Source organism: Mustela lutreola, chromosome 2, assembly GCF_030435805.1.
Source record: "Mustela lutreola isolate mMusLut2 chromosome 2, mMusLut2.pri, whole genome shotgun sequence".
NCBI lineage: Eukaryota > Metazoa > Chordata > Mammalia > Carnivora > Mustelidae > Mustela > Mustela lutreola.
The window spans coordinates 186,421,734-186,448,946 of record NC_081291.1 but is presented as its reverse complement, the minus strand read 5'-3'; the positions used below and the strand labels follow the sequence as shown (position 1 = coordinate 186,448,946).

Below are 27,213 nucleotides of genomic sequence, written 5' to 3'. Positions count from 1 at the left end.
GATTTTGTGTAAAGCATTATGCAAGATACTGAAGATATAGCTGTGACTGTTTAAAAATTATACCAATGTGATAGAGAACATGTAGAAGAGGCATCTGATCAAACTCGAGGGTAAGGAATGAATGCCCTCAAAAATGTTTCAAGAGTTTCAAGAGTTAAATAAGCTCTCCCAGAATGGAATATTCCTGATAATTTGTATAAAATTTATTCAAAGAATGAAAATGAATGTTAGAAGGCAAGAGAAGAGGGCTTCTTGGTGGCTCCAGTTGGTAAAACATCTGCCTTTGGCTCAGGTCATGATCTCAAGATCCTGGGATCAAGTCCTTTGTCAGGCTCCCTGCTCAGCAGGGAACAACACCTAAAATAAATAAATAAATAAATAAATAAATAAATAAATAAAGAAGTGTACAGATCACATGAGATAAAGGTTATACTAATGATTTTGCTTTCAGTCTTAACAGCAAAGATTAAGCATTCAGGGTTTTAACCAGAGCATTGATGTTATCAGATTTATCTGTATTTTTTTCTTAAAGATTTTATTTATTTATTTTAGAAACAGAGAGATGGCATGAGCAAAGGGGAGGGTCAAAGGGATAGGGAGAGAGTCCCAAGCAGACGTCACATGTAGAGTGGAATCCAACCTGAGGCTCCATCTTACAACCCTGAGATCATGACTTGAGCTGAAATTAAGAGTCAGATGCTCAACTGACTGAGCCATCCAGATGCTCCTGTCAGATTTATGTGTTGAGAAGACAACTTTGTTTAGTTCTAAAAATCAGATTTTAGGGAGACAAAAACTGGCATGAGAGAGAGAGAGAGACCATTCACTATCGCTATAAACTAGATAAAAGAAGTAGTTGTGGAGCTATAAGAAAGAAATGAGAATGAGCAGATTTGAAAACTATTCGGACATAGATCAACCAGAATTAATTAATTGGTTGAAGATAGAAATCCAAGGAAACAGAAGGTGTCTGGTGTATGTAGCTGGATTGAGGCTGGCAGTATCTACAGAACAAGAGATTGCCAGTTAAAGAACATGGAGGTAATGGTTGGAGAGCTGGAGTTCATTTTAGACATGGTAAAGGCACCATGTCTTTTAGACATCTGAGGGGACATGTCAAATGGGTGCTGCATATATTTCAGTGTAGCTGGTGGTACAGATTTGCCTCTAGAATATAAACCTGAGAACAACTGGTTACTACCTAGAATCTAAAAAGATGGGTGTGGCTGAAAGGACCCAGCCAAAATTAACATGAGAACAGATCATGATTCCATTCCTGGTGATCTCAGTAATTAAAGCCTAAATGCAAAAAGACAACAGAACCTGAGAAAGAGTAGCCAGAGATATAAGAGTTGAATCAGAAACATATGGGGGTAGGGGGACACAGAAAGTGGAGTGTTCTGAAATCCAGCAAACATAATTTGTAGGCATAGAAACTAATCAACATTTTGAATAATTCTGAAGTAAAATAAAAGAACATTGTATCATATCCCTTGATTTTGGTTACTTTAGAGGTTGTTTGGTGGTCTTCCTGATTGTTTGTAGAAATACATGCAAAACATATTATTTGCTCTAGCATTTTCTTGTAACTAAAATTCTGTATTTTGGATATAAATGGAATCCTGAATCATGCCTCCAGGGATTATGTGTGATACAAATTCTCACCTTTAATAAATTGCTTAAACAAAAACCTGGCAAAGCTAAGAGAAACTGGGCCATATTCTGCTTTCCTCTAACAGCTACCTGTCATTATATATTTTATCTTAATGAAGCAGATACTAGTGGTGACTTGCCCATATCCCTTTAGCAAACACCATTTTTGTGCACTGAGTTGACGAAGCATGCCAGGGAAATAACCTTCCACCTCCCTTCAGAGTAATCCTCAACCAAACACTAATGAAAATTGGTAAATATTCCTTAAATACTCCTGCTCCTTACTCATCAAGTAAGATAAGTCTGAGGCATGCCCTATATTGTCTCTCAGAGTTCCAGAGCAGAATCGAATCCTGGTTGCCCATCATGTCATCTGCTCAATAACACATTCTTTATTTACTTCCTTCTCTTCCTGTCTCATATTCCAGTCCTTCCTAATATCACACCCATAAAAGACGTGTCTCAGAGTCTGTTTGTTAGATTTCTGTATTTGTCAGAACAAAACTAATAACATGTATATAGAGAAAAGGAGACTTACTATAAGAAGTTGGCTCACACAGTTATGAAGGTTGCAAATCCCAAGACCTGTAGGCTGAGTTGCCACACTAGAGAACCAGAAGAGCTGATGATTTAGTTCCAGTTTGAGACCAAAACAGGAAAAAAAAGCTATATTCTAGCTTGGAGGCCATCAGACAGGAAGAATTCTTTCCTATTTGGGGAAGGATCAGCTTTTTTGTTTTATCCCAAGCCTTCAACTCATCTGACAAGGCCCACCCACTTTAGGGAGAGCAATCTGTTTCACTTGGTCTACTGATTTACATGATGATCTCTTATAGGGGTACCTAGTAGCTCATTGGTTTAAGAGTCTGACTCTTGATTGCAGCTCAGGTCATGATCTCAGGGTTGTGGGATCAAGCCTAGGGTTGGACTCAGTGCTGGGTATGGAGCCGGCTTAAGATTCTCCAACTGCGTCTCCCCATACTTGTGCTCTCTAAATCAATCAGTCAGTCTATTAGTCAAATCTTAACAACAACAAAAATTTCATCTCTTACAAAAATACTGTCATTGAAATACCAAGAATAATGTTAAGGCACCCCATGGTGCCTGAGCACCCCATGGTCCAGTTAAATTGACACAAAATTAACCATTATAGACACCCAAGTTAACACAATTCTCTTCTCTAGAATCACACTTTGTGAGCATTTTTTCTTCCACTTTTTTTTTCCCTCTGGAACTGAATCTTGCTTCTGCTTGTCAGGATGAAATACATTTTGCTATATGCATATATGTTCAAAGTTAAAAAGACAATAGACCTCATTTTCCAGAATAATTTTGGCTCATACTTGTTACCCTGTATAATTGTTGACATTTCGCCTTCACTTTTTGAAAAAAACATTATACAATCACCCTAGTCAATAACTGATTCCATAAATGTGATGGTGATAATCAAAAAATTGCTGAAGTATAATTTAATCGTTTATTAAATTTTTTTTTCCTATCATTTAAAAAAGTATGATGAAAATGTGTCCTATTTTGTCAAGTTTCCCCCTGCCTTGGGTTATTTCACACTGAAATCTTTACCATAATCTATAAGGAATCCCTATTTGCAACCAGGATATTATTGTTGATTACCAAGAATATATTTTCTTGATTAAAAGATTGAAAAAAAAGTATTAAAAATCTGTAAATAATTTATAAGTATGATGTAAGGTCTTCCACAGGATCCTATTTTACTGTTTGATATATGACAAGTCTGAATAATATTTTTCTAAAGTAACCTAAAAGTAACCTGAAAGTTATACTGTTGATAGACACTTACTTAATTGGTTCAAAATCAGAGTGTGGGTATAACCCCGGGGGGTTCAATTCTTCCATCATCCCTAAGGGAAGGGTGAAAATAATCATGACTGTCTGGAATATGCAGAGCCTATTTTGTTTATTGTTGAGGATGCAGAGGTAAGAGCAAGAGCTTTTGCATGTTGATAGGAATCCCATGTTGTGTTGGCCACACAACGTCAAGACTAGCAAAGTCTCATAGAGCAGTGAGCATGTTTGCATTGTCTCCTTTTTAAAGTTTACTTTCCATTTCTTCTATGAAATAGGTGTCTATGTGTTGATTGAACAGTATTAAATGTGGCACAAAAGCTATACATATTAATGTCAAAAAGTATTTTTGAATCTTCTTTTACCAAGGATGATTTTATTTTATTTTTTTTTAATGTTTTTTTTTTAATTTTTTATAAACATATATTTTTATCCCCAGGGGTACAGGTCTGTGAATCACCAGGTTTACACACTTCACAGCACTCACCAAATCACATGCCCTCCCCAATGTCCATAATCCCAACCCCTTCTCCCAAACCCCCTCCCCCCGGCAACCCTCAGTTTGTTTTGTGAGATTAAGAGTCACTTATGGTTTGTCTCCCTCCCAATCCCATCTTGTTTCATTTATTCTTCTTCTACCCACTTAAGCCCCCAAAGAACAAATAATCCAATCAAGAAATGGGCAGAGGACATGGATGATTTTATTTTTAAATAGAAATTTTTAAAAAATTACAATTGTTGCCTTATATATAACAAAAGGCTAACTTTTAGTAATTTTCTACGTAATTATTTTAAATTATTTGCTGACTGTACATTAGAGCAAATAACATGTGCTAAGTGCTGCATTATTGCATTTTCTCTCTTTTTTAAAAAGATTTTATTTATTTATTTGACAGAGAGACAGATCACAAGTAGGCAGAGGCAGGCAGAGGAAAAGGGGAAAACCTGCTGAGCAGAGAGCCTATGAGGATGTGAGACTCCAGGACCCTGAGATCGTGACCTGAGCCAAAGGCAGGGGCTTAACCCACTGAACCACCCAGGAGCCCCTGCATTCCTACGTTTTCAAAAAGATCCTGCATAATGCTTATGAGACAGTAGTTGATCCTGAGTTCTTTGAGGGTTCTTTATTGTGAGTCCTGGTATTACTGCAAAAGAAAAGTGTTGTTATTTAAATGTACATAAAGTCACTTGGCCCATAATAATAGTATTCATAGCCATCTATAAATAGTTGAAGAAACAATTATATGAAATGCTTGATATTCATCTGGACCACATTTTGCAATTTCAGTTTTATATTCAGATTTCAGAAATAATACTACAATGGGGTTCATAAGATATTCAGATATCTTTGTTAGTGTTCCATAGACAGGATGGTAGCTTCTTAAAATTTTATATTGTGTTTCACCAAATCTCAGAAATCCCTTGTAAATGTACACAATAATAAGAAAAAGCCTGAACACATGCCATGATATACAATTATGAAACATATATGTTTATGTGTATTTAGTGACCTTTCTTAATATTCCTTTTCATTTTTTTTTCTAGATACACCTTCAGTTAAGATTATACCATCCACTCCTTTTCCACAAGAAGGACAGCCATTAATTTTGACTTGTGAATCCAAAGGAAAACCACTGTAAGTGATTTAATGAGCACTAAAGTTTTCACTTTTTCCTCCTATCCTGCTTTGATTTCAGACTTGAACTGAAGAAATCCACTGTTTTTTGTCTTTTCTTGGTGGGCAAAGTGATCTCTAGAACAGAAATCCCCTGAACCATGTCTTCATTAAGTATCTGTGGAAGACTGGTCTTTTACTTTGTCATCTAGTGAAGTTTCTGGGAAGGTTTCCAACTGTGATTTTTTTCCCTTTTATTTCTAGTAAGATATTTCAACCTGAAAGGAAAGTAGGCTTAATCAGTCACTGTTTACATCATAAGACTGATAGACATTACACATTACTAAATTTAGTTCTCCTATAAAAATCTTTGAAAATACTGAAGCATCCTCAAAATATTCACAAGTTTTAAAGTTAAAAGGGAAATCATTTTCATAAGAAGGGAGATCACATCTACATTTCTAATGTAGCCCCAAGGAACATAATTTGTGAATGTGAGATGTTTCAACATTTTCAATTATTAAATAATTTCATTATTAGAATATATAGTTCTAATATTTAACTTTTTGACATTCATGTTTATAAACAACTAACTCATAGAAAATCTTTTTTATGCAAAATTCAAATATGCATGACTCAAAGACTATTTGACAGCACCTTGATCTTTCTAATATGGTAACAATCTAGGTTGTGCTGAAGTCATTTATTTGATTTTTTAAAAAGCTTCCAATTGTTTGGCAATTTGTTTAAATTTTAATAGGAGGAATTTAATTGTTTTCCATGTAAAACTATATGGGCTAGCTTTTGTGCAAATCAAGTTAAGTTACTAAAAAAGTTATTTCTAATAGAAATTTAGATTTCTTATTATTACATAAGGAATTTTTCTAAAAGACCATTAAGGCAGAATCCTGAAATTTGGGCTTCTTCAGTTGTATGGTATTACAATTTTAACACATTAAATGAATTCACACTTTCTTTATCAAAGTTTTGTTATTTTAAAACTATTCTGACTTCCAGTATTATTTTTTAAAGACACAAGCATATAAAGAATATTCAATAAAATAATCCACTGTTTTTCTTCTATCTTTTAAGAAACATTTAAGGCATTTTATACTCTGAAAGGAACAAACTTTCATAGTAGCTTTACGAAATATATTCTGTACAATTCACTTTCCTAGCTCTTACTTTCTGATAAGATTAAATATCTTATATAAGACATTTTTCAACTGCAGTATGCTGAGTGTGACTGTGCATTTAGGTATTATCGCTTTAAGAAGAGCTTTTGGCTGCAAGTTCAGTACTCTTTACTAGAAAAAGAAGTATAATAGACTCTACTCAGCTTTAGACATACTAAAATCCTAATTTCCTTAGTCCTGATTCTATGTATCTCACAACAGAATTTCTTGCCTAACTTTTCCTTCCATCCGCACACCTGTTGCTTTCACATATTATTTCCCACATCAGTCTGTTCCTCCTCTCTCTCTCTCTATTTGCTTCAGCTTCTATTGTTGTTTTCTTTCTTTGCTTATTTTTTTCCCTCCTCATAATCTCAGAGTTCAGCATATGGGGATGTGAAGGAACATGATCATGATGAAGGCATAGCAAGGGACTTTTACTTTTACCTTTTCTTCATTGATCTGCCTCAAAGTACATATGTGTACATTTGGAATATGTGTACAACTTATACAATTACATAAGGTTGGGAAACACAATATTAGAATGCTTGGAAATAAATATACCCCTGTTCAAAGAGTATCTAATGACTTGTCAAGGATCTACTCTTTGGTTCCATATCTACTCCCAATAGCAGAAACAGCATTTTGTTTTGTTTTGTTTTTTAAAGATTTTAATTTTTTGAGAGATAGAGAGAGAGAAAGATTGAAAGAGAGAGAGAGAGAACAAGCAGGGGAGGGAGGGAGAAGCAGGTTCCCCACTGAGGGCGGAGCCCAATGCCACACTTGAATGGGTCCCAGAAACCTGGGATCATGATCTGAGCCAAAGGCAGATGTTTAACCAACTAAGCCATCCAGGCATCCCATTAATTCAGATGACCTGAGATCTTTTTATTTTTATTTTTTTTAAGATTGTATTTGTTTGAGAGAGAGAGGGGGGTAGTGAGAGACAACCTGAGTAGGGGGAGGGGCAGAGGCAGAAGCAGACCCCTGAAGTGGGACTCTACCCTAGGACCCTGGGATTATGACCTCAAAGAAAATAGATGCTCAACTGACTGAGCCACTCAGGCACCCTAGAAATGGCTTTTAATTTATGTGAATAATTAACTTGTGAGGTCTAGGTAGTTAGATCTTCAGGTAGTCCATTCTCCTCAGTTCAAATGTGGTCAAATAGATGTGTTTTATTGTGGGTCTCTGTTTCAGCTACCTAGGAATAAGTTTGGATGTGTGATATTTCTCTGCACAGCAGATGAATGAAAAGTGCAGTAGCCTCTCATTTGTTTATTTCTTTTTTTTTTTTTTAAGATTTTATTTATTTGACAGAGAGAGAGAAATCACAAGTAGGCAGAGAGGCAGGCAGAGAGAGATAGGGGAGGAAGCAGGCTCCCTGCGGAGCAGAGAGCCCAACATGGGGCTCGATCCCAGGATCCCAGGATCATGACCCGAGCCGAAGGCAGAGGCTTTAACCCACTGAGCCACCCAGGCACCCCTCATTTGTTTATTTCACTTAAGAATACAAAGGTTCCAGAAGTTTGGGGAATATAACATGTTACCTTTGTCAGAAGGATCCTGACTAATATCACTGTAAACGAAGTAAACAAAATAAGAAAGACCCCTTATTTTATGGAAATCTAAAGCTGCTCAGCAAAGTTCCCCAAATTTCCTTTATTTGTCCAGGTTTAAAATGGATGACTCGAGATTTGCGCTCAGTTCAGTCATTGCCCCAACCTTACGTTCTTTCAGCTATTTTTCTGCTATTTCAGTTGTTGAGACTAAATTGTTCCTTATGTTAGACAAAGTAACTTTTGAAAAATTATTTGGCACTGAAGATGAACCCTGAAGCCTGCAGGTGGAAAAGTGGCCAGTCCTAAGAAATGCTTTACTGTTGCCATTCTCTTTTATCAGGCTTTTTTCTACCTGTGTGCCCTTTCTGAAAACTTGCCAAATTCCTAATAAACTGACCATATCTAGCAGGAAGTTATAACCATACTAAAAAAAAAAATCCCTAATTATCATATCTTCTGGTGATTACTTTATAAGCTCCATAAGGGTTAAAATGATCATTCTATTCTGTTTTTATCCAGGTAGTTCCCAGTGTTACATTCTGTATGCCACCATCTACGAATAAATGTGTATTAACTGATTCTCTTGTATACTCATTTGCAATTTTCTTTTTATCGTTTTCTTTCTTTGTAGATTGCCAGGCCATTGACGTTATAGAAATAGCTAACATCTTTGATTCCTTCCTGCCTTTAGATTACTGTTTCTCTTCTGTTCTTCCTAATCATTTTAAAATCCACTCTTCTGCATTCTCAAAGTAACTATCATTTCTAGTAAATGAAAGCATTAACCTCTTTAAAGACAGTGTAATTCCTTGCCTCTCTTTAGTTTTATTCTGTCTCCAACAGTGCCAGATGAGGCAGACAGGACAAAAAACAAGGGAAGACCGAAAAGAAATCATTGGATTTTCCCAGAAGGAAATCTTACTGATCATAAAGAAAACAGTCTCACTAGAGCAAAGAGAATAGAAGGCAAATTGAAATGGATTAATCAGGGAATTAGTAGGTGGTAGGAAAGTAAAGCACATGGAAAGACTACCCATTTCAGAAGATGAATCATGAAAAGTGGAAAGGAATGAGAAAAGAAATGCATGCCAAACAGAAGTTAAAAAAAAAAAAAAATAGAGCTAGTGTCCATATTTTAAGACAAGATCAAAAAATTCTAAAGAATAGGACTGAAAATGTAGTATGTAATATCACATATACCCAGTGGGCAGGTCCAAATTTCCTGTCTTACTCTGGTAATCACGGTCAAAGTTCTGCTCTATTACTTTACAGCTATTACACCTGATTCCCCATTTTGTTATTTTGAAACCACTGAGAAGCCACACCATGGCTTAGGTTCCAAAGGGCTATCCAAACACTTACTTTCCACCATCTTTTCCATTTGTCTGATCCTTCTTGAAAGCAGGTGAAAATCAGAAATGGATAATGGATAATGGATATATGATTCCTTTTCTTCTCGTATCTTTAATCCATGATCAAATCCTCATTGTTTCTTAAAAAGTATTTCCCTGGTACATAATTTCCTGAAGAATGAATTATTCACAGTTAGGCATATGGATAGTAGGCAAAATGACACCACTGTCTTTTGTATAAATCATAAACCGATGGCATGGTTCAACTTGTACTGAGACTCATGCCCCTAACCTGCCCTCCTCTATGCTAATGTTGTTTTCCTTGTTCTAAATGTGAGGGCCCCAGTGACTGTTTACGAACAATCATGCTTTATTTGCCTGCTTTGGACTGAAGCCTTTTGCTATTTTCCTGTGGAACAGCTGCATATCTTGGGCCAGGACCAAATTGTTCCACTTGACATTACTATAGAGGCATTGTATTCTTTCCTTAAAAGAGAGATTACTGTACATGTCTGTCTATTGTTTTAATTTTAGTTTAAAGTGAGGACAGAGCTAATGCCAACCACTTTTCTTTCAAGTCCCCAGAGTTTTTGCAACCTTCTTCTTTCTTTGGCTGAATTCCCAGACAGCTTTCAGGCAGCAGCATTCTCCATTTATAGAAGTAGAGAAAGAAAAAAGCTGTTACATTAAAGTCATGACCTTAAAAGGTGTGGGGTTGCCCTCACATGCTAGAGCTAAAGAATCATCATTCATTTTAATCAAATGTTTAACGCTTTGTAAATTTACTTCAGAAAAGCTATGGGACACTTCCAATCAAATAAATGTAGATTTGGCATTTAATCTGTAAAACAAAATAATGATAGGTCTCGATAAACTTCTCAGTGTATGCAGCATGATTTTTGTATTTTACTTACTATTTTATCTCTTGGTAACCACAGTTATTCTCATGTCTTGGCATAAATCTAGTATACATAATTGCATAGCACATAACATGCCCTGTTCTGTACAAGAAGAAAGATTTTGATATTTTAGGAAGACAGATCACATACCATATAACAACCAGTAAGGTGTTCTAGAGGAACAATTATGCATCCACTTTCAAAATGATCAAGAATTTGAGAAGAAATCTGTTAGTTATATTTGATGCATTTTCTTATTAGTATAATAGAGATTAACAAACAAGTTGCAAATTATTATATCAAGTCCATTTTCTCAGGCTAAGATGACCTTTTTACAAAGCACAGGTTATTTACTGTCAGACAATCTAATCACAGCCAGAAGAAATGACAAAATAAAACAGGAGTTAAACAAGGGAAGTTATCATCCATAATGAAATATTTTAGGCCAAAACAGGACAAATGCAAATTTTGAAAGAAGAGCAGTGATTGATAATAATAGCCGTTTCCTATCATTTGACCTAAGGCATAATAGATATTAATTACAGAACAGTTATTTCTCTCCTGCGATCTATGTTATAGAAAGTCATGGAGTTAATCATCAAGGTCTGTGCTTCTGTTCAGATATAATTCCTATGCAGCCATGTTCTGGGGCACCGAGAATTGTGTGGCACATTAAAAAGAGAAATAGAAAACTAGGCTTGAATTATAAATCTGTGGGTATCTGTAGTCTGAATCAACTTGAGCAAGTCACTTAAATACCTGAGGTGTTTTATTTTTAATTAATAAATTATTCTTTTTAGAGCAGCTATAGGCCCATAGTGAAACCGTGGAAAGTACTGAGTTCCCATATATCCCCATCACCACACATGCACAACACACCCCACTATGAACAGTCTACACAACAGTGGTGCCCTTATTACAAACCATTGACCTACAGGAATCCATTGTTCTTACCACAAGGTCCACAGTTTACATTAGAGATCAAGCCCATTTACCAAGTCTTTTTTTTCTTTAAAAATAAAATAAAATCTCTGAACAAACTGTTTTAAAGATAAATGACTATGTATTTTAAATTTCTCTAAGTAACTTCATAGTAAATAATAACCATGACAATGACAATAAATTATAATTTGGTCAAAGAGTTACATACAGTCTATCTCACCAAGGTTTAAACTTGGGAGTCTTAATTATATATTTAATACATATGCAAATATTAGACTGCTATGGCCATCCTGGAAATTGAATTATCATCTCAAATTTCTTCCACAGCTCTGAAATCCAAAGTTGCAAGCAGAATGAACACAGAATTATCTGTGACTTTAAAAACCATGTTTGAACAGCAAAGATATCCATGTTAAAGTCATGGCAGAACTGATTGAACAACATGGTTATTTTAGTTGCGGTTACACAGTAATAATGAGGTGCTAGAAGAGAGTCAGAGGCATGAACCCCTGTCAGGGGTAAAATATAATATAGTGAGAAATGGGAAACTGGAAAATACTGGAAAATGGGAAACTGGAAAAAACTGGAAAAATATAATATAGTGAGAAATAGTGAAACTGGAAAATACCTGTCAGGGGTAAAATATAATATAGTGAGAAATGGGAAACTGGAAAATACTGAGCCATAGAAGCAGCACCTTCATAGTGTTCAGGTAGAAAAAGTTTTAGAATAATTGGAAAGGACTCAAAGGGGTAGAAAATGAGTTTTGGTCCCACAAACATGGACAAGGCTACACTCTAGAGCAGCTCTCCTGGAATGGAAGAGCCATGTTAGCAAGTTTTGACAGAAAGCCAAAGGAGATCTAAATACCTTTACACAACCAAAACTGAATGAAAGGCATAACCCATGGGTGGTTGACAATCTAGGGTCTGCAATGTGTAAGACCTTGTTTTGATATAGTTTCCCAATTTTTTTATGATTATTGTCTTATTTAAACTACACAACTATCTTGTTGGAAAAGGCTTGCAGACTTACAATCATTTCTAGTTTTTAAATGAGGAAAATAAGTTTTATGGAGATTGTAGGATCTTTTCCAATCACCCAAGTGATAAGTGGTAGAATTGAGATTACAAACATGTTTAAAAAAAAAAATTAGGGTGTGCCTATGTGGCACAGTGAAGTGTCTGACTCTTGGTTTTGACTCAGGTCACTTTTAAGATTGAGCCCCTTATGGTGCTGTGCACTCAGTGGAGAGTCTGCTTGAAATTCTCTCTCACCCACTGCCCCTCTCCCCACTCGAAAATAAATAAATAAATCTTTTTAAGAATGTTTAAAAATAAAAAATAAATAAATAAAATTTTAACAACACTGATGATTATGTTTTCTTATTTACCCAGTGTTTTCAGTTCTCCTATTTTATTGATTTTTCACAATAACCTGGTGAAGTTGGCAAGAATGAGAGAGTTCCTTTCTAACCAGTAGGAAAGGCTATCTTTTAATCAAATATGTAAAAAAAATGTATTTTATAAATCAATTACCACTTAGGTAAGCCTAAACCTGTTAGAATATCTAAATATTATCTAAAGAATTTCTGAATATATCCAAATAATTCCTGACTAGATTTTATGATTAGGTGTATAATAACTATTTTATTATTACATATATATATATATTTATATATTTACTTATTTGATAGAAAGAGAAAGTAAGAGAGAGAGTATAAACAGTGGAAGCATCAGACAGAGGAAGAGAGAGAAGCAGACTCCCAACAGAGCAGGGAACCCAATGTGGGACTTGATCCCAGGACCTTGGGATCATGACCTAAACCAAAGCCAGACACTTAACCACTTAACTGACTGAGCCACCCAAGTGCTCAGTGTTTCATATGTATATATAATTATATATATATATATATATATATATATATATGTGTGTGTGTGTGTGTGTGTGTGTGTATAACCAGATTATATTCTTAATTTGATGTATCTTTAAAACGATTAAGATTGCATGTTCCAGCTACAAAATAATACCAATGCAAATGTAAAAACCAATGCGGTGAAATACAATGTGAAGCCTTAGAGGGTATAAGCAGGAAGTTAAAAGAAAACAATCCTCCAAATTATGTTTTTTTGTTAAGTATTATGCTTATGATATCACCAAAATAATTGGTGGAATGAACATAATAAGGGTCCTTACCATTTAGAATCTCTCAAAATGTCAGTCCTTGGTATAAAAAATGTTATAGGCCTTTAGATTGTTTTTTGTGGTTTGTTTGTTTGTTTGTTTGTTTTGATTATTTGGCTGTGTGTGTGTGTGTGTGTGTGTGTGTTTTGCTTGTTTCCCGATATTAAGAAAACTCAAAATTGTCTTAATTAATTAATTAAAAGTTAAAGGCAATAGAGCCAATTTCTTCTACCATATTTTTAAAGTTATAATATTGGGGGATTAGTTCTAAGTTTTCATAATTAAAAATATATATATATATATGCATGTGCTGTCCTTCCCATAGGAGTTTCTTTTCTGAGGCCCATATGGTCTTTTGCTTCCATTGCATGGTTTCAAAATTTAATCACACATCGACTCTCCGGAAACACACAAGTGGTTATCTTGGAAATGAGACTGAATATATTTGGTTTTGTTTTTGAAACAAGAAGCTGACTCTTGGTAATCTTCACTGCTGTTATTTAGGCTGGGCATCTGTGGTGTGTTGGGCACTCAATCATTTTCAATTAAATGTTCCTATGTCTTGCAAAAGTCCCGTAAGAGCTTACAGAACCACGATTATAGATCCATAGAGGAAATGTATTTCTTGAACATTTCTAGGTAAGCAGTTTTCTTACAACAAAAAGCCAATTATTTTGAGGGATTATTTAAATGTTCAGCAGGAAACTCTAACACAAAAATGTCTCACTATGGTTAAGACACCATTGTGGAATGACACTGTCTTATATGTTGACAAGATTTTCAAGATGTGTACTTTTGGACACATGAGTTTAAAAGTCTGTGTTTTTTAATGTATTTTTTAAAGATTTTATTTATTTATTTGATAGAGATCACAAGTAGGGAGAGAGGCAGGCAGAGAGAGAGGGGGAAGTAGGCTCCCTGCCAAGCAAAGAGCCCGATGTGGGGCTTATTCCATGACCCTGAGGTCATAACCTGAGCCCAAGGCAGAGGCTTTAACCCACTGAGCCACCCAGGTATCCCTTTGTTTTTTAATAAATTAAATATGAGATTATATCCTGGCATTTACTCTTTATTTAAAGATATATAAACATTGCATGCATGTTTATGTAAAAACAAGTCATCAAAATGGTAATTGTAGGAAAATTATAGAAACAAAAATCACTCTTAACATGAAAAAATCTGAAATACTATACCTCATCCTTAATTAAAGAAAATATTAACCCTTTGCTGAACAAGTGCTATTCAATAAGACTTGTCTTTTATCCTTGCAGTTTTTTTCTGTAATATATGTCATAACGTTAGAACTAACATCTGCCCCTCTGGTGATCACCAGTCAACTAAGAAGTAGATTATTCTGTGCCTGTGTTAAATATTTTGACATGACTTTTGTATAATATATGAAGGAAACAAAATGTAGAAACTAAAATTAATTCAAAATCACTGTAGGTATTTGGTGGCATTTCAATTAATGGTGAAGCAGATTTTTTTATTTTTAACTCAGCAAAGTATCCAAGCCATTCAAAATATTCACCCTTGAGGAAAATAAACCTTTAGAAATACTTTTCAGTTGTGATAAATTCATTTTCCTTAGAACTCTTCTTCAAAGGTGTCTTTGCCATTCAAAGACATTATATAATATATATAATATATATATATATAAATCAGTTGAATTTTATATATATATACATATATATATGTACATATATGTATACATATACTTTAGAGACTATAGGCCAAAGACTATTGGAGTAATAAGAGCATATTTGAGACAAGAAATCCAAAAACACAGAAAAATATCAGCTTTCTCCTTTTGAGGGAAATGTAGAATAATAAATATCTTTCTCCTTTGAAAATAAAAAGTCATTCTGGGGGCACCTGCGTGGCTCAGTTGGTTAAGCGACTGCCTTTGGCTCAGGTCATGATCTCGGAGTCTCAGATTCGAGGCCTGAATCAGAGTCCCTGCTTGGCAGGGAGTCTCCTTTTCCCTCTTACCCTTCTAACGCTTTCTCTCTCATTCTCTCTCTCAAATAAATAAAATCTTAACAAAACGAAAAAGAAAAAGTCATTCTATAAAGGATACTAAGAAGCAGTCTATATGTACTTTATCAGTTAGATTCTAAATTAATTTTAAATATTCATTATCAAATAGAATTTCTATATGCTAATTAGTTCATGGGTTTTCATTATGTTTTAGTTTTATAAAATCTTCTGTGAAGATAAGTGCTCATTCACATATGTGATTTGTATGGTAAAACTCTTTTATTTCATTTATTTATTTATCTAATTGAAGCATGGGTGACATACAACATTATGTTATTCTCAGGTATACAACATAATGATTGGGCATTTATATACATTATGAAATGCTCAACACAAAAAGTGTACTTACCATCCAACACCATACAAAGTTGTAATATTATTTATTGTACTTCCCATACCATTTATATTCCATAACTATTTTATTTATAACTGGAAATGTGTATTGCTTAATCCCCTTCACCTATGTTGCTTGAGGAATATAAACCTTTAGAGGAATTTCCCTACACCTTTCCCCTCTGAAAACCAGTTTTCCCAGTCCCATTTATTAAAAGACTATTTTTCCCCCATTGGGTATTCTTGCATCCTGTCATAGGTTAACTGGCCAGGTAAACTTGGTTTCTTTCTGGGATCCTTTTCTGTTCCATTTATCTATGCATCTGTTTTTGTGCCAGTACTGTACTGTGTTTTGTTTATTATATTTCTGTAGGGTAGTTTCAAATCTGAGAATGTGATATTTCCAGTCTTGTACTTCTTTCTCAAGATTGCTTTGGACAATTGGGAGTTTTTTTTTTTTTTATATAATTTTTTTATTTTTTATAAACATATATTTTTATCCCCAGGGGTACAGGTCTGTGAATCACCAGGTTTACACACTTCACAGCACTCACCAAATCACATGCCCTCCCCAATGTCCATAATCCCACCCCCTTCTCCCAACCCCCCTCCCCTCGGCAACCCTCAGTTTGTTTTGTGAGATTAAGAGTCACTTATTTTTGTTGTTGTTGTTGTTCCATACAAATTTTAGGATTATTTATTCTAGTTCTGTGAAAAATGCTGTTAGTATTTTGATTATGATTATATTGAATCTATTGATTACTCTGAGTTAATATGGACATTTTAACAGTATTAGTTCTTTCAAGCCACGAGCACGGACTATCCTTCCACTTGTATCATCTTCAATTTCTTTTAACAGTGTCTTAAGGTTTTCTGAGTATAGGTCTTTTACCTTTTTTTTTTTTTAAGATTTTATTTATTTATTTGACAGACAGAGATCACAAGTAGGCAGAGAGGCAGGCAGAGAGGGAGAGAGAGGAGGAAGCAGGCTCCCTGCTGAGCAGAGAGGCCGATGTGGGGCTGGATCCCAGGACCCTGGGATCATGACCTGAGCCGAAGGCAGAGGCTTTACCCACTGAGCCACACAGGCGCCCCAGGTCTTTTACCTTTTTAGTGAAATTTGTGCTTAGGTTTTTTTGGGGTTTTTTGGATACAATTATAAATGGAATTGTTTTCTTAATTCATATTTCCATTAGTTCATTATTGGTGTATATAAATGTCAGGTTTATGTAAAATAATTGTGTATCCTGCAATTTTATTGAATTCATTTATTAGTTCTAATAGTTTTTGGTAGAGTCTTTAGGGTTTTCAATATGTAGTATCATGTCATCTGCAATAGTTAAACTAAGAAAATCTTATTCCTCTGAAATCCATATACTTAATCTAAAGACATTTTCTTGCATTACACAGATCTTTACAATGCAGAGTGTATATAGATTCACTTTTTCAGATATAACCTCAATTATACAGAAGCCCCCTAAACTTCAGAGTCTGAAAAAATTTAAATGGCAAACAAAGCCCTCAACTGTAGAAAATATGAACATTTATAATGGTCTCAACTACAATAGGAAGAATCTGCCACTAATTACCAATGACTTTACAGTCCAACTCTTGCAAATTTAGAGTACCAGAAATATTTGGGATACTTACAGAAAAGAAAAAAGGAAGAGAGAATCAAAATAAAAAATAGGATAAAAGAACAGCAGTCATTATGACTTGTTACAAGCTAATGTTTCTGAAATGGCATTCTATGATGAACTTCATCACTAGCACTCAAGATTACATGGATGAACACTGTGAAGTTCTTGTCTCAGGAAGTTGAAGAATGAATCTTGTGGACCAAAGAGAATGAGCAAAGTGATAGAATTTTATTAAGCAAGAATACAGATGGGTATTAAGGAGGGCTCGGATTGCATAGAGCACTGGGTGTTATATACAAACAATGAATCATGGAACACTACATCAAAAGCTAATGTACTACACGGTGATTAATATAACATAATAAGGAAAAAAAAAGAATACAGAAAAAACTCTCAGATGTGAGAGCAGTTCCAACATGGTTGCCAATGAAGGCTTTTAATCTCTCGCCTTTTATTAGTTAGGACTTTACCAGGAAACTTGCTGGCGGTGAGTTCAGTGCTCTGTAATTAGACATGAGAGATACATTGTGTGTGAGTCTTTATTTCTTGTGACATCTATGATCTTCTGATATGTAGATATGTAGGTCTGGTTAATCTTTATAGTTAATTTCTCCTTTGAGGCCTGATCATTGTGTGTGTGTGTGTGTGTGTGTGTGTGTGTGTGTGTAAATATTCTGTATTTTCTGTGGTCACAGCATATATTTTTTTTGCTTTTAAAAGATTTTATTTATTTATTTGACAGAGAGAGAGAGAGCACAAGCAGGGCGAGCAGCAGAGGTAGAGGGAGAAGCACGCTCCCTGATTAGCAGGAAGCCGGATATGGAGCTCAATCCCAGGATCCTGGGATCATGACCTGAGCACAAGGCAGAAGTTTAACAAACTAAGCCACACAGCACCCTCACTGTAATTATTAGAGAAATATTTTAGCCCTAGCAGTTGGGACAGGGGTTCTGATTTTTTTCTTCCTTATCTTTTTTTTTTTTTTTTTCTGTCTATATACCTGAAATAACCTCAGAGCCTAGTTGGGGCCCCTATTCCTTCCCTATCTAAGGTCTCATCTTTTCCATATTCAAAGTGCCCATATAAAAGCAAGATTAAAAATATAATATCTTTGTAACACAGGACAAAGAGACCTATAGGGCATAGGAACTCTCACTATGGGTCAGTGTTTTTCAAATTGCTGGCTGTGGTTGATTAATGAGTTATAAAATCAATTAGCAGATTCCTTTTAAGAGCCAAAAATAAAATAGAAAATATTAGAATTGGGATGGAAAATGTAGAGAAATATAGAAGAAAAAGTAAAGACAATGTCACAGTGCCTTACAAAGAGCAAGCTTTCATTTCCTGTATGGGTTTGTGCATTATGTAAGGTTACAAAATGTGATTTTCTATAGATTACACCTCAAAAGGTTTGAAAATCATTGCATTAACACCAGCTGTGGTGAAGCTGAAGTCTTAATCACTTCAGTCCCTCTAAAACCATCAGTATACAAAAATACATGTTCAGACTGAAGAGGTCTGAGCTCCAAAAAAATAATCAAAAGCCACTAAGAATGTTATTTTAAATAATCCAGATAAGTTTGAGCTTTTGAGAAGGGTTTCATTCAAATGATCAAAATATACTTTCACATTTTTATGTCTTAAATTTCAATTATCTTCAGCATTGACTTATATGGGGCATTTAATTCCCCAGCTACGAGATAAATGATGTGCATTTTACTTTTACTTTTCTAAGACCATTTGTTTTAATACCAGAAAAGAAGCAAGTCATGGAACAGAAGCAGTTCTATAGTAGTAACATAGTGTTTAATATAAATATTCATAAATAATAGATTTTATAAATTAGCATTATTTTATAGTAGTATAAGTAATGGATTATAAAGTAACTCATACATGGGATATAGGACCACATCATTGCAATGTCCCCTTGAACTTAATGGTTTTCAGGCATCCGATTGATTAAGATGCTTGTAGGTACAATTTATATGGCATCAGAGTGTCCTTATAATGTACATAGATTGATACAGTGGCAGATTCTGAAAAATTTATACTCAGAAATTCTTGATTTAAAGAAAAGTGAAAATGTTCCAAAGTCTAGCTTAGTCAAAGGAAGTTTTCAGAAGTGACTAAGTTTCAAATAAGTTGAAAATATTTTCTTGAGCAAAATTGTTTTTAAATATATCATAGAGATTTTAAGCTTAATGTATATAGACAGAGGAACTTATTACTGCTTAGGTTACTTAAGATGTCTTGATCTTTTAACCAGGAATTAATATTTTTTATTTACCAAAGAAAAGAAAAGCTAAGTATAGATAAGGCATGGATAATTGTTTTGCTTTTGCACAAAGCCCTTGAGAGATTATCTCAAGCATTTGTCACAATTTTGAATATTTTTCCTTCAGTGCTAAAATCTGTCACTCCTTCAGGATCATAACAATCCTATCTTTTCTAGGGATAATCTTTTATTTGTTGTCCCATAAATTGGCTGGAATTATACAGTTTGTAGTATGACTACATTGTTTCTCAAAAGTGTTAAAATAATCATCAACGAACACTATCTTTTCAGTAAAAAGTGGTCCAGGATTTCACAGGCACTCTCAAAAAGGCCATTATTTTCAAAGCTTCTAAAGAGCACTTACCTCTTGCGTACTGGTTATTTTCTGTTTCAACTACAAGCTTCTAAACTTGGAGGCAAGAAGTGCCTTAAAAAAACAGAATCAAGTAGCATATGCTCAGATTAATCAGGATAGACATCCTTTTCTTATTTGCTATTGAGGTTTTAAATGAATGATGAACTTAACATTGATGTTATTGTCCCTTCTAAATCTAATCTTTAATGTAATGAGACTTCTACTTGACACCACACTAGTGTAGTAGTTGATTTCAGGAGTTTACATGAGTGAGTAGGTAAATTCAAAATCAGAGTGTCAACTTACAATTTAATGGAATAAGTAGGCTTGAATTTTCCACTTCAAACTGACTGAATTTATTACCACCTTAACATCTTTGACCCTTTCAGACAGAAGTACTTACGGTGATATTTGAGTTTGGGGCTTTCGCCGTCAAGCCTTTAAATACGAACCATTGAGATTCTCAAACTACACGTAGTTTTTTACACAAAAAAAACAAAAAAAACAAAAACTGTGCAGGTATGGGAAATATCATACCTACACTGAGCAAAAGCTAACCTCTAAAAATTGCTATGATAAAACACATGATTGAAGAGCATGTCCTGAAACCACTAAACACAAAAGGGCATGGGGACTAGTGAGAAAAAGAGGCTAAGGAACCATTCTGCTCTTTTTCTTTCTCATACAAAATGCACAGACATACTTATTAGATGAGTCAGGATGAATAACTGCAACAGGCTAGAAATACATGGAGAAATTATGTATTTAAAAGAGAAATTATTTAATAATTAAATAAAAAGTCTTGTTAAAGAGAAAACTAAAGGTAGAGGGGAATTGAACAATAAAAGTAAGTGGTGGCTTTATTAGTTGGGATTTTGATGCATACTAGAACAGTGTACTGAGAAGATGGGAGGTTATGATTGAAAAAAAATTGAAATTTTTTCAGTTTTATAATAGTGAGGTAATGATGACGACCAAGTTTGGTATGTGATCATGACTAAGGGAGGACCAACAAAATAATTACCAAATATGAGGGAATCAGGGAACTGAGAGGTCAAGATATTGGATGGGTTAGAAATGTAAATGTTTAAGTCAATGCATTTTTGAAGAAATTCTTTCTTGTTCATATCACATTATTCTCTTTTGCATTCTCTCAGACCTCTTGGGCTTCATTCTCTCTCTTTTCTTATCCCTTAAATGAAAATATTCCACAATATCTAGTAATCCATCCTTTTGTGTTCCTTTTGGAGCTTGGGCATTTGCTTGACTCCAGAATCTCTCTAAAAAAGTCCAGTTCTGTCCTCAGGCCTGACTTCGGATTTCTTATTTCCTTATTGCCGAATAAAGATATATTTCTTGATCTTCTCCTAGCTCTTGAACTTAGCGCGCTCCAAAGTAAAATCATCCACTTTCCTTATCTGCTATATCCCAATTTTTTAAATTTTTGTTTTTACATTTGTTTGTTTATTTGGTTGGCTGGTTGGTGGTATGTTGGCTTCACATTGTTATTTTTTCTTATTTAAGACTGTACCCCTGGGGAGGGCGCCTGGGTGGCTCAGTGGGTTAAGCCGCTGCCTTCGGCTCAGGTCATGATCCCAGGGGCCTGGGATCGAGTCCCGCATTGGGCTCTCTGCTCAGCAGGGAGCCTGCTTCTCCTCATCTCTCTCTCTGTCTGTCTCTCTGCCTATTTGTGATCTCTCTCTCTGTCAAATAAATAAATAAAATCTTAAAAAAAAAGAAGACTGTACCCCTGGGGATAAAAATATATGTTTATAAAAAATAAAAAATTTAAAATAAAAGACTAAGATTTTTTCTATTATATAAACTGGATGGCATAATGAGAACGGCCCCTCTCATTCTCTTCATGAACACCATACATTTTCTGGCTCCAAAAATTGTATTGGCTTTCCCAAGTGCTATTCTATTAACTTCTTTTTTTCTCCACTTTCTTGTATTACTCCAACTTTATGTAAGACCTGGCTTTCTCTCTTAAGAACTCTATAGATGATCTCTTTATTGAAACTTCTTTTTTCAGATATTTCACATTGCTATACTTAAAAGATATTGTGAACAGTAATACTCACTTCTTAAAAGACTTAGCAAAGTATATTTGTTTTTCCTAACTGTCCAGATGTTTTAACCTGGAACCCAAGGCCAGGTTTGAGTTCCAGGCTAAAAAATGTACTTTTTTTTTTTTTTTTTTGCTTTTTTCCTCATGTTTGTAACCCAAAACTTTCCATTTCTTTGCTTTTGTTCATGGTTGTCTTTATGACCAGAATGTTCTCCACCACATTTTATTCTCTTTTCCATATAAATGACATCATCAGTCTTTTGTTCTAACATTAAAATAATACTTTTCATCTTCACTTCTTTCTTATAAGCTGTCTTGGACTAAGTTCCTTATCAGCATATCTGGTCCTGTTAGAACTTATTTCCTGACTTTTGATTTTATTTTTCCCAACTCAGTTATCCTACCACAAGTCATTAACTTTGCCCTTTCATAATTTGTTATCTTAGTTAATCATGATATCACCTATTATTGACACTGTTCTCTTTTCTTGGTCCTCGCTGTATTTAAATTCATCTTTTCAATAATATGGCTTCGTGAGGGTAAGCATCCTAGCTAGGGTCCTAACTTCTCTTGAGTTGGCTTTGTCCATTTCTACCACTCAAAATCTTGCCATAATTAAAGATATCAATCAAGAGCTATAGCTTTCATAAAGCCTGCTCTAATGTCCCTAATATAAGTATGGTGAATTTTTATGTTTTATAACTCAATTCTGCCACTTACCATGTCCTGCAAGTGTTACAGTTGATGACATATATTTTATATAAACTACAAAAATATAATATCACAGAGAGAAGATGTTTATTTTCCTCATATCCCTCATAATTTCTGGTTCAAAAACATATACACATTTGTTTATTGATAGTCGTTAGATAGTAATTGTGTAAACTTGTGAAGTACCTAGTCAAGAGTACATAGACATACTTAAACAAGAACAAAAATCTTCATTGAGCTTTCAACTCTCTTAAGATTACAAGTGTAAGAATAGAACATTTTCTGCTAATTAAACTCATTGAAACTCATTGAGGACTACTATAAATATTTCTCAAGTTTAGTTTTCCTTTGAGCAGAACTGTACCTATAACAACAGACACATAACTGTTTAATTGATCATGTTTTAAAATGAACTTCAGCTATAATAAGGAAAATATTCAAAGTTAATTTGGATAATAGTAAAAGTTACTTGATGTTTTAAAAATTGCTTCCATATAAGCATGAAATCCATATTGCAAATAAAAGGAAAGAAAATTTTATCACAATTAAGTTGTACAAGTCAGATTTGAGGAAAAAGCTCAGCTTGATGAATTCTCCAAGGTCCTAGATCAACATTTTATAATAATTAAGAATTTGATTAGAAATATGTGTAGACTATTATTTGCACAATTATTTTCAGAAACTTCTCATTTGATCCTCAATAGCAAAATAACCTTTTGCGTACTTTTATATTTAAAGTGGTCAATGTAATAAGTATCTCCACACGTAATCTCTTTGTATTTTCCTGTGTAGCAGCCACATCACTTTCTTCCCACAGAGACTCCTTACAAAATTATATTTTAAGTTGGTTGCATTAGTTTAAGAAAGGCTACACCTTGAACTTGCTTTGTATTTATATTTGAGATTTTAAGGAAAGAAGCGAACAATACCAGCTTCTATTTTTTGTGTTTTTTTTCTTCCTCTTCTCTTTTTTCCTTCTACCTCACTTGGTTGGCAATGTCTGGGCTGTGGCTTATGGACGCAATTTTAATCCACCCAATGAAGAATGGCTGAGGCTAGAATCCCCCAGAATTCTTCTTCCCAGAACCCAATAAACTTAAAATCTTTTAATTGAACTGAATGTCAAACTTATTTGTCAATTTGAACTTAATTTCTTTCCCTCTGCTTTTCTAAAAATGTGATTGCATGAACACAATTTTATACATAGACTCTTCAGTATAATTTCTTCAGTATAATTTTGCTTCAAGCAGAAAAATGGATCAAGATGTTTATATAGCTTCTACCACCTTCTTCCACTGTAGAGTGAAACCATCACAGGAAATCGAGAAGGATTGGACTTAAAAATCTCCCCAGTATTAAATCTTCAATCATATCTATCATATCTGAAATAAAGGTAGTAATCATCTTCATGTGCCATACACTGATAAGTGCATGAGGCATCAAGTCATTAAGTTCCTGCTTTGTCTTGAATGAAAGAAATATAAGACATTTGCAACTTTCTTTCTCTTTTCTTTGAGCCAGAACAAGGTGTTTACTTGAATGCTACTACAGCAACTTATTATTTTTCTTTCATTTAGGAAAAGTGAGTTTCATTTTTATAAAACTAATCTTAATGTTAGAGCCCAACATGTACTGTGCTTGTGAAGAAAAAGGCACTGTAGATCTCCAAGGGTATATAGCCATTTGGGAAAAGGAAGATACTGGAGGTTGCTTCCATTCCACAGTTTGGAAGATCTTTTACTCGTGTTTACTTCTGCAAGGACACCAGACCTCTTTTTTAGGAGATCTGCATTATGACGCTTATTTTTCTGCAACTGAACTGCTTATTCTTTATTCTTCTTCTCGCATGAGTCTAAAGAGAATGAGATATAAGAAGACAAAGCAAGATTCCATTGGCATCAATATCTAGGGAGTAAGGATCCCATATACAGTTGGAAGAATTAGAGGGACTGTTCTTATGGTATAACTTTTCAGAATAAGTGCCCCAAAGACCAAAGAGTTTCAGTGGAAATGAGAAATCAGGTTTGTATCCAGCTCAAGATATTAAATAGCCTGCTAACCCAAGGGAGTTGTGGCAATTCCTTCTAACACTAATTTATAAATAAGGAATTTTTAGAGATATCAGAGAATTTCTCATTAGATACAGAGAAAACAAAATATGAGGTTAATAAAAATTTTTCTAAAAATCTGTTATGGTAAAACAATTCCACCAAGACCTTAGAATATAAGAGAATAAATATATGCACATATTTGGTTTCTTCTTTCACATTTTTTTTATTTTATTTGTTGTTGTTGTTTTCCATTATCCTATGAAAAAATAGCTGCAAAATGTCATTAGGTGCATAAGAAAAAAAAAAAAAAAAAGGTTTTTTAGCCCTATAGATTTGGTAGACAGAAACATAAATCAAATGTTATCTCATATGGAAGATTTCCAAATTCTAATTATCTGGGCTTTTAAAGGGGAAACTGGATTGACCATATTAATGTTCTCACTATGGAGTTATATAGCATTCTCTCATGCCTGATGCTGTGTCAATGTCCTGTTACTCCTGGTATCTAGCTCCTACTCTTTTTCAGCCTTATCACATAGAAACTATAGACTAGAACCACTTTTTAAATGATCTTCTTTGGTTGTCTGAACAGCAGGGAAGATTGTTATTCATTTGCAGCAAGAAACTCAATCATTTCTGGGTTCCAATTAGAGAAAGCCTAGGGGCCTTTTTTATTAAGATGAAACACAAATTGTATCAAGACTTGCTAAACCACTTAATATTTTTATGGTGATATTAAGAAGTTTGAACACTTTAAGTACTAATTGGAATATGTGTAGGGTATTTTTAATCGATGTATAAACTCTAACCTCCATTTCATTAAAATTGCGTCTTATGGCGCTAATTTTTTTTGCCACCTTGAAGATTTACCATACAGAGTAGGATCAAGGATCCTGTAATATTCAGTGTCAGTAGTGGCTTACACTTCTATAATCTCCTCTGAACCATTTCTGCAGATATTTTTTCATTATTTCCTAGTAAAGAGAATTATGTTTCAGAAAACATTCTTTTTAAATACAGGCTGGTAGCTTAAATAATTTATCTAGATCTTGAACTTCATTTCTGTGTATACAACTCAAAAATACATATCTAAATTTACTTAGATGATTACAGGGCCATATACTTAAAGATGTGACTGAAATCTTATGAACACAAGCAGAGAAAAGTTATGGCAGTTTGGATTTGGGGGGTATAATTTTGAGTGTATGAAAATGCATAGAGATATATCCAGTTATATATCTGTGTATGTTTAAAAATTTTTACTTATACATTAAGAAAGTATTGCCTCTTAATGAAATACATCTGTTGCGTAGTATCTTAAGGATGAATCTTTTAAAATTCAAGTTATCCTTAATATAACTGTTATTTTAATATTGGCCGTATGTGGCTTTGTAGAAAGGGCACACCGTCTAATATTTCAGTTATATACAGTAAGTCATAGTTTTGTCTCTTCAAAGGATATTAAGGATGTACAGGGTTCAAGATTATCTAGGCTCTCAGTTTTAACATAAGAATTAGTAAATTCAAAGAGCAGCTAGCTAATGTGGGGTGCATGATGCAAGTTGAGAAATATTAATGGTTTATATTTTATTAAATATACTATGAGAGTGAGTTGTCTATGTAATTGGATGATATAAATTATTTTATTTTCCAATAGTTTAGGATAACTAATTTCTTTGTTTCTTTTTTTCCACATAAAATGCCCTTTCAGAATTTTCATGGATACAGTCCTGGTTGTCTTCTCTTTGTATCCTCCCAAATGTCTCACTACTTAAACTAAATGATTCTTTCATCACATTGCTGATCTGCTTATTTTGATACTATTTCCTGTATTTTTTATTATTTAGTTCACAGCTTTTGCCACTTCAGAATTTTTTCAGAAAAACATATTCTCTGAATTAGAAAAAGATGCCATAGTTCATTAATCAAGATATATGTTCTCATTGTCTTTACAATAACAAAATGGAAGTGAAATGTTTCCCCCAAAAATCAACAAATAATTAAACCTATTTCAAAAATAATTTCTAACATGATAAAATCATGTTAAAATAGAAATTTTGACATAAAAAATTGGAAAATATTTATCATGTTAGTAAGCAAGAGGTAGTGGACAAAGCATTAACTAGAGTCAGACCAATGTTTGGATACATCTCTGATCATCAACATTCTTACATGCATTAAAGTTTTAAAAATGATATCGGAAGTATCCTCGTGAGAAATATAGAAGATATTAGTAACACATCTAGAATAATTAACATATCAACCCATGGCAGTAGGTATTATTAACTATTCCTAAAATTTATAATTACAAAAGTATGTAAAATATTGGAAGACAGATGTCCATGGTTCATTTATCCTTTCTTCCCTGCAAACAGGTTTTGTGATGAGAATTCTTTGCAAGAATTTAATTAAAAGAGAACTACCAATTTCCATAAGTTTATAAAACTTTTCTTTAGGTTCCATTTATAAGTATGATCATACTTAATATGTCTTTCTCTGTCTCATTATTTCACTTAGCCTAATGCCCTCAA

General features: G+C 34.0%; 1 protein-coding gene across 1 annotated transcript in view; it reads left to right on the top strand.

Annotated features, from left to right (window-relative positions):
• The window catches only part of CADM2 (cell adhesion molecule 2), a gene marked incomplete at its 5' end in the record, with an annotated part of 343,268 nt that overhangs the window by 211,435 nt on the left and 104,620 nt on the right, over positions 1–27,213 (top strand). Inside the window, one exon of the mRNA XM_059165081.1 lies at positions 5,023–5,113. Coding sequence (XP_059021064.1) covers positions 5,023–5,113 — 91 coding nt within the window. The remainder of the gene's footprint in view (positions 1–5,022; positions 5,114–27,213) is intronic.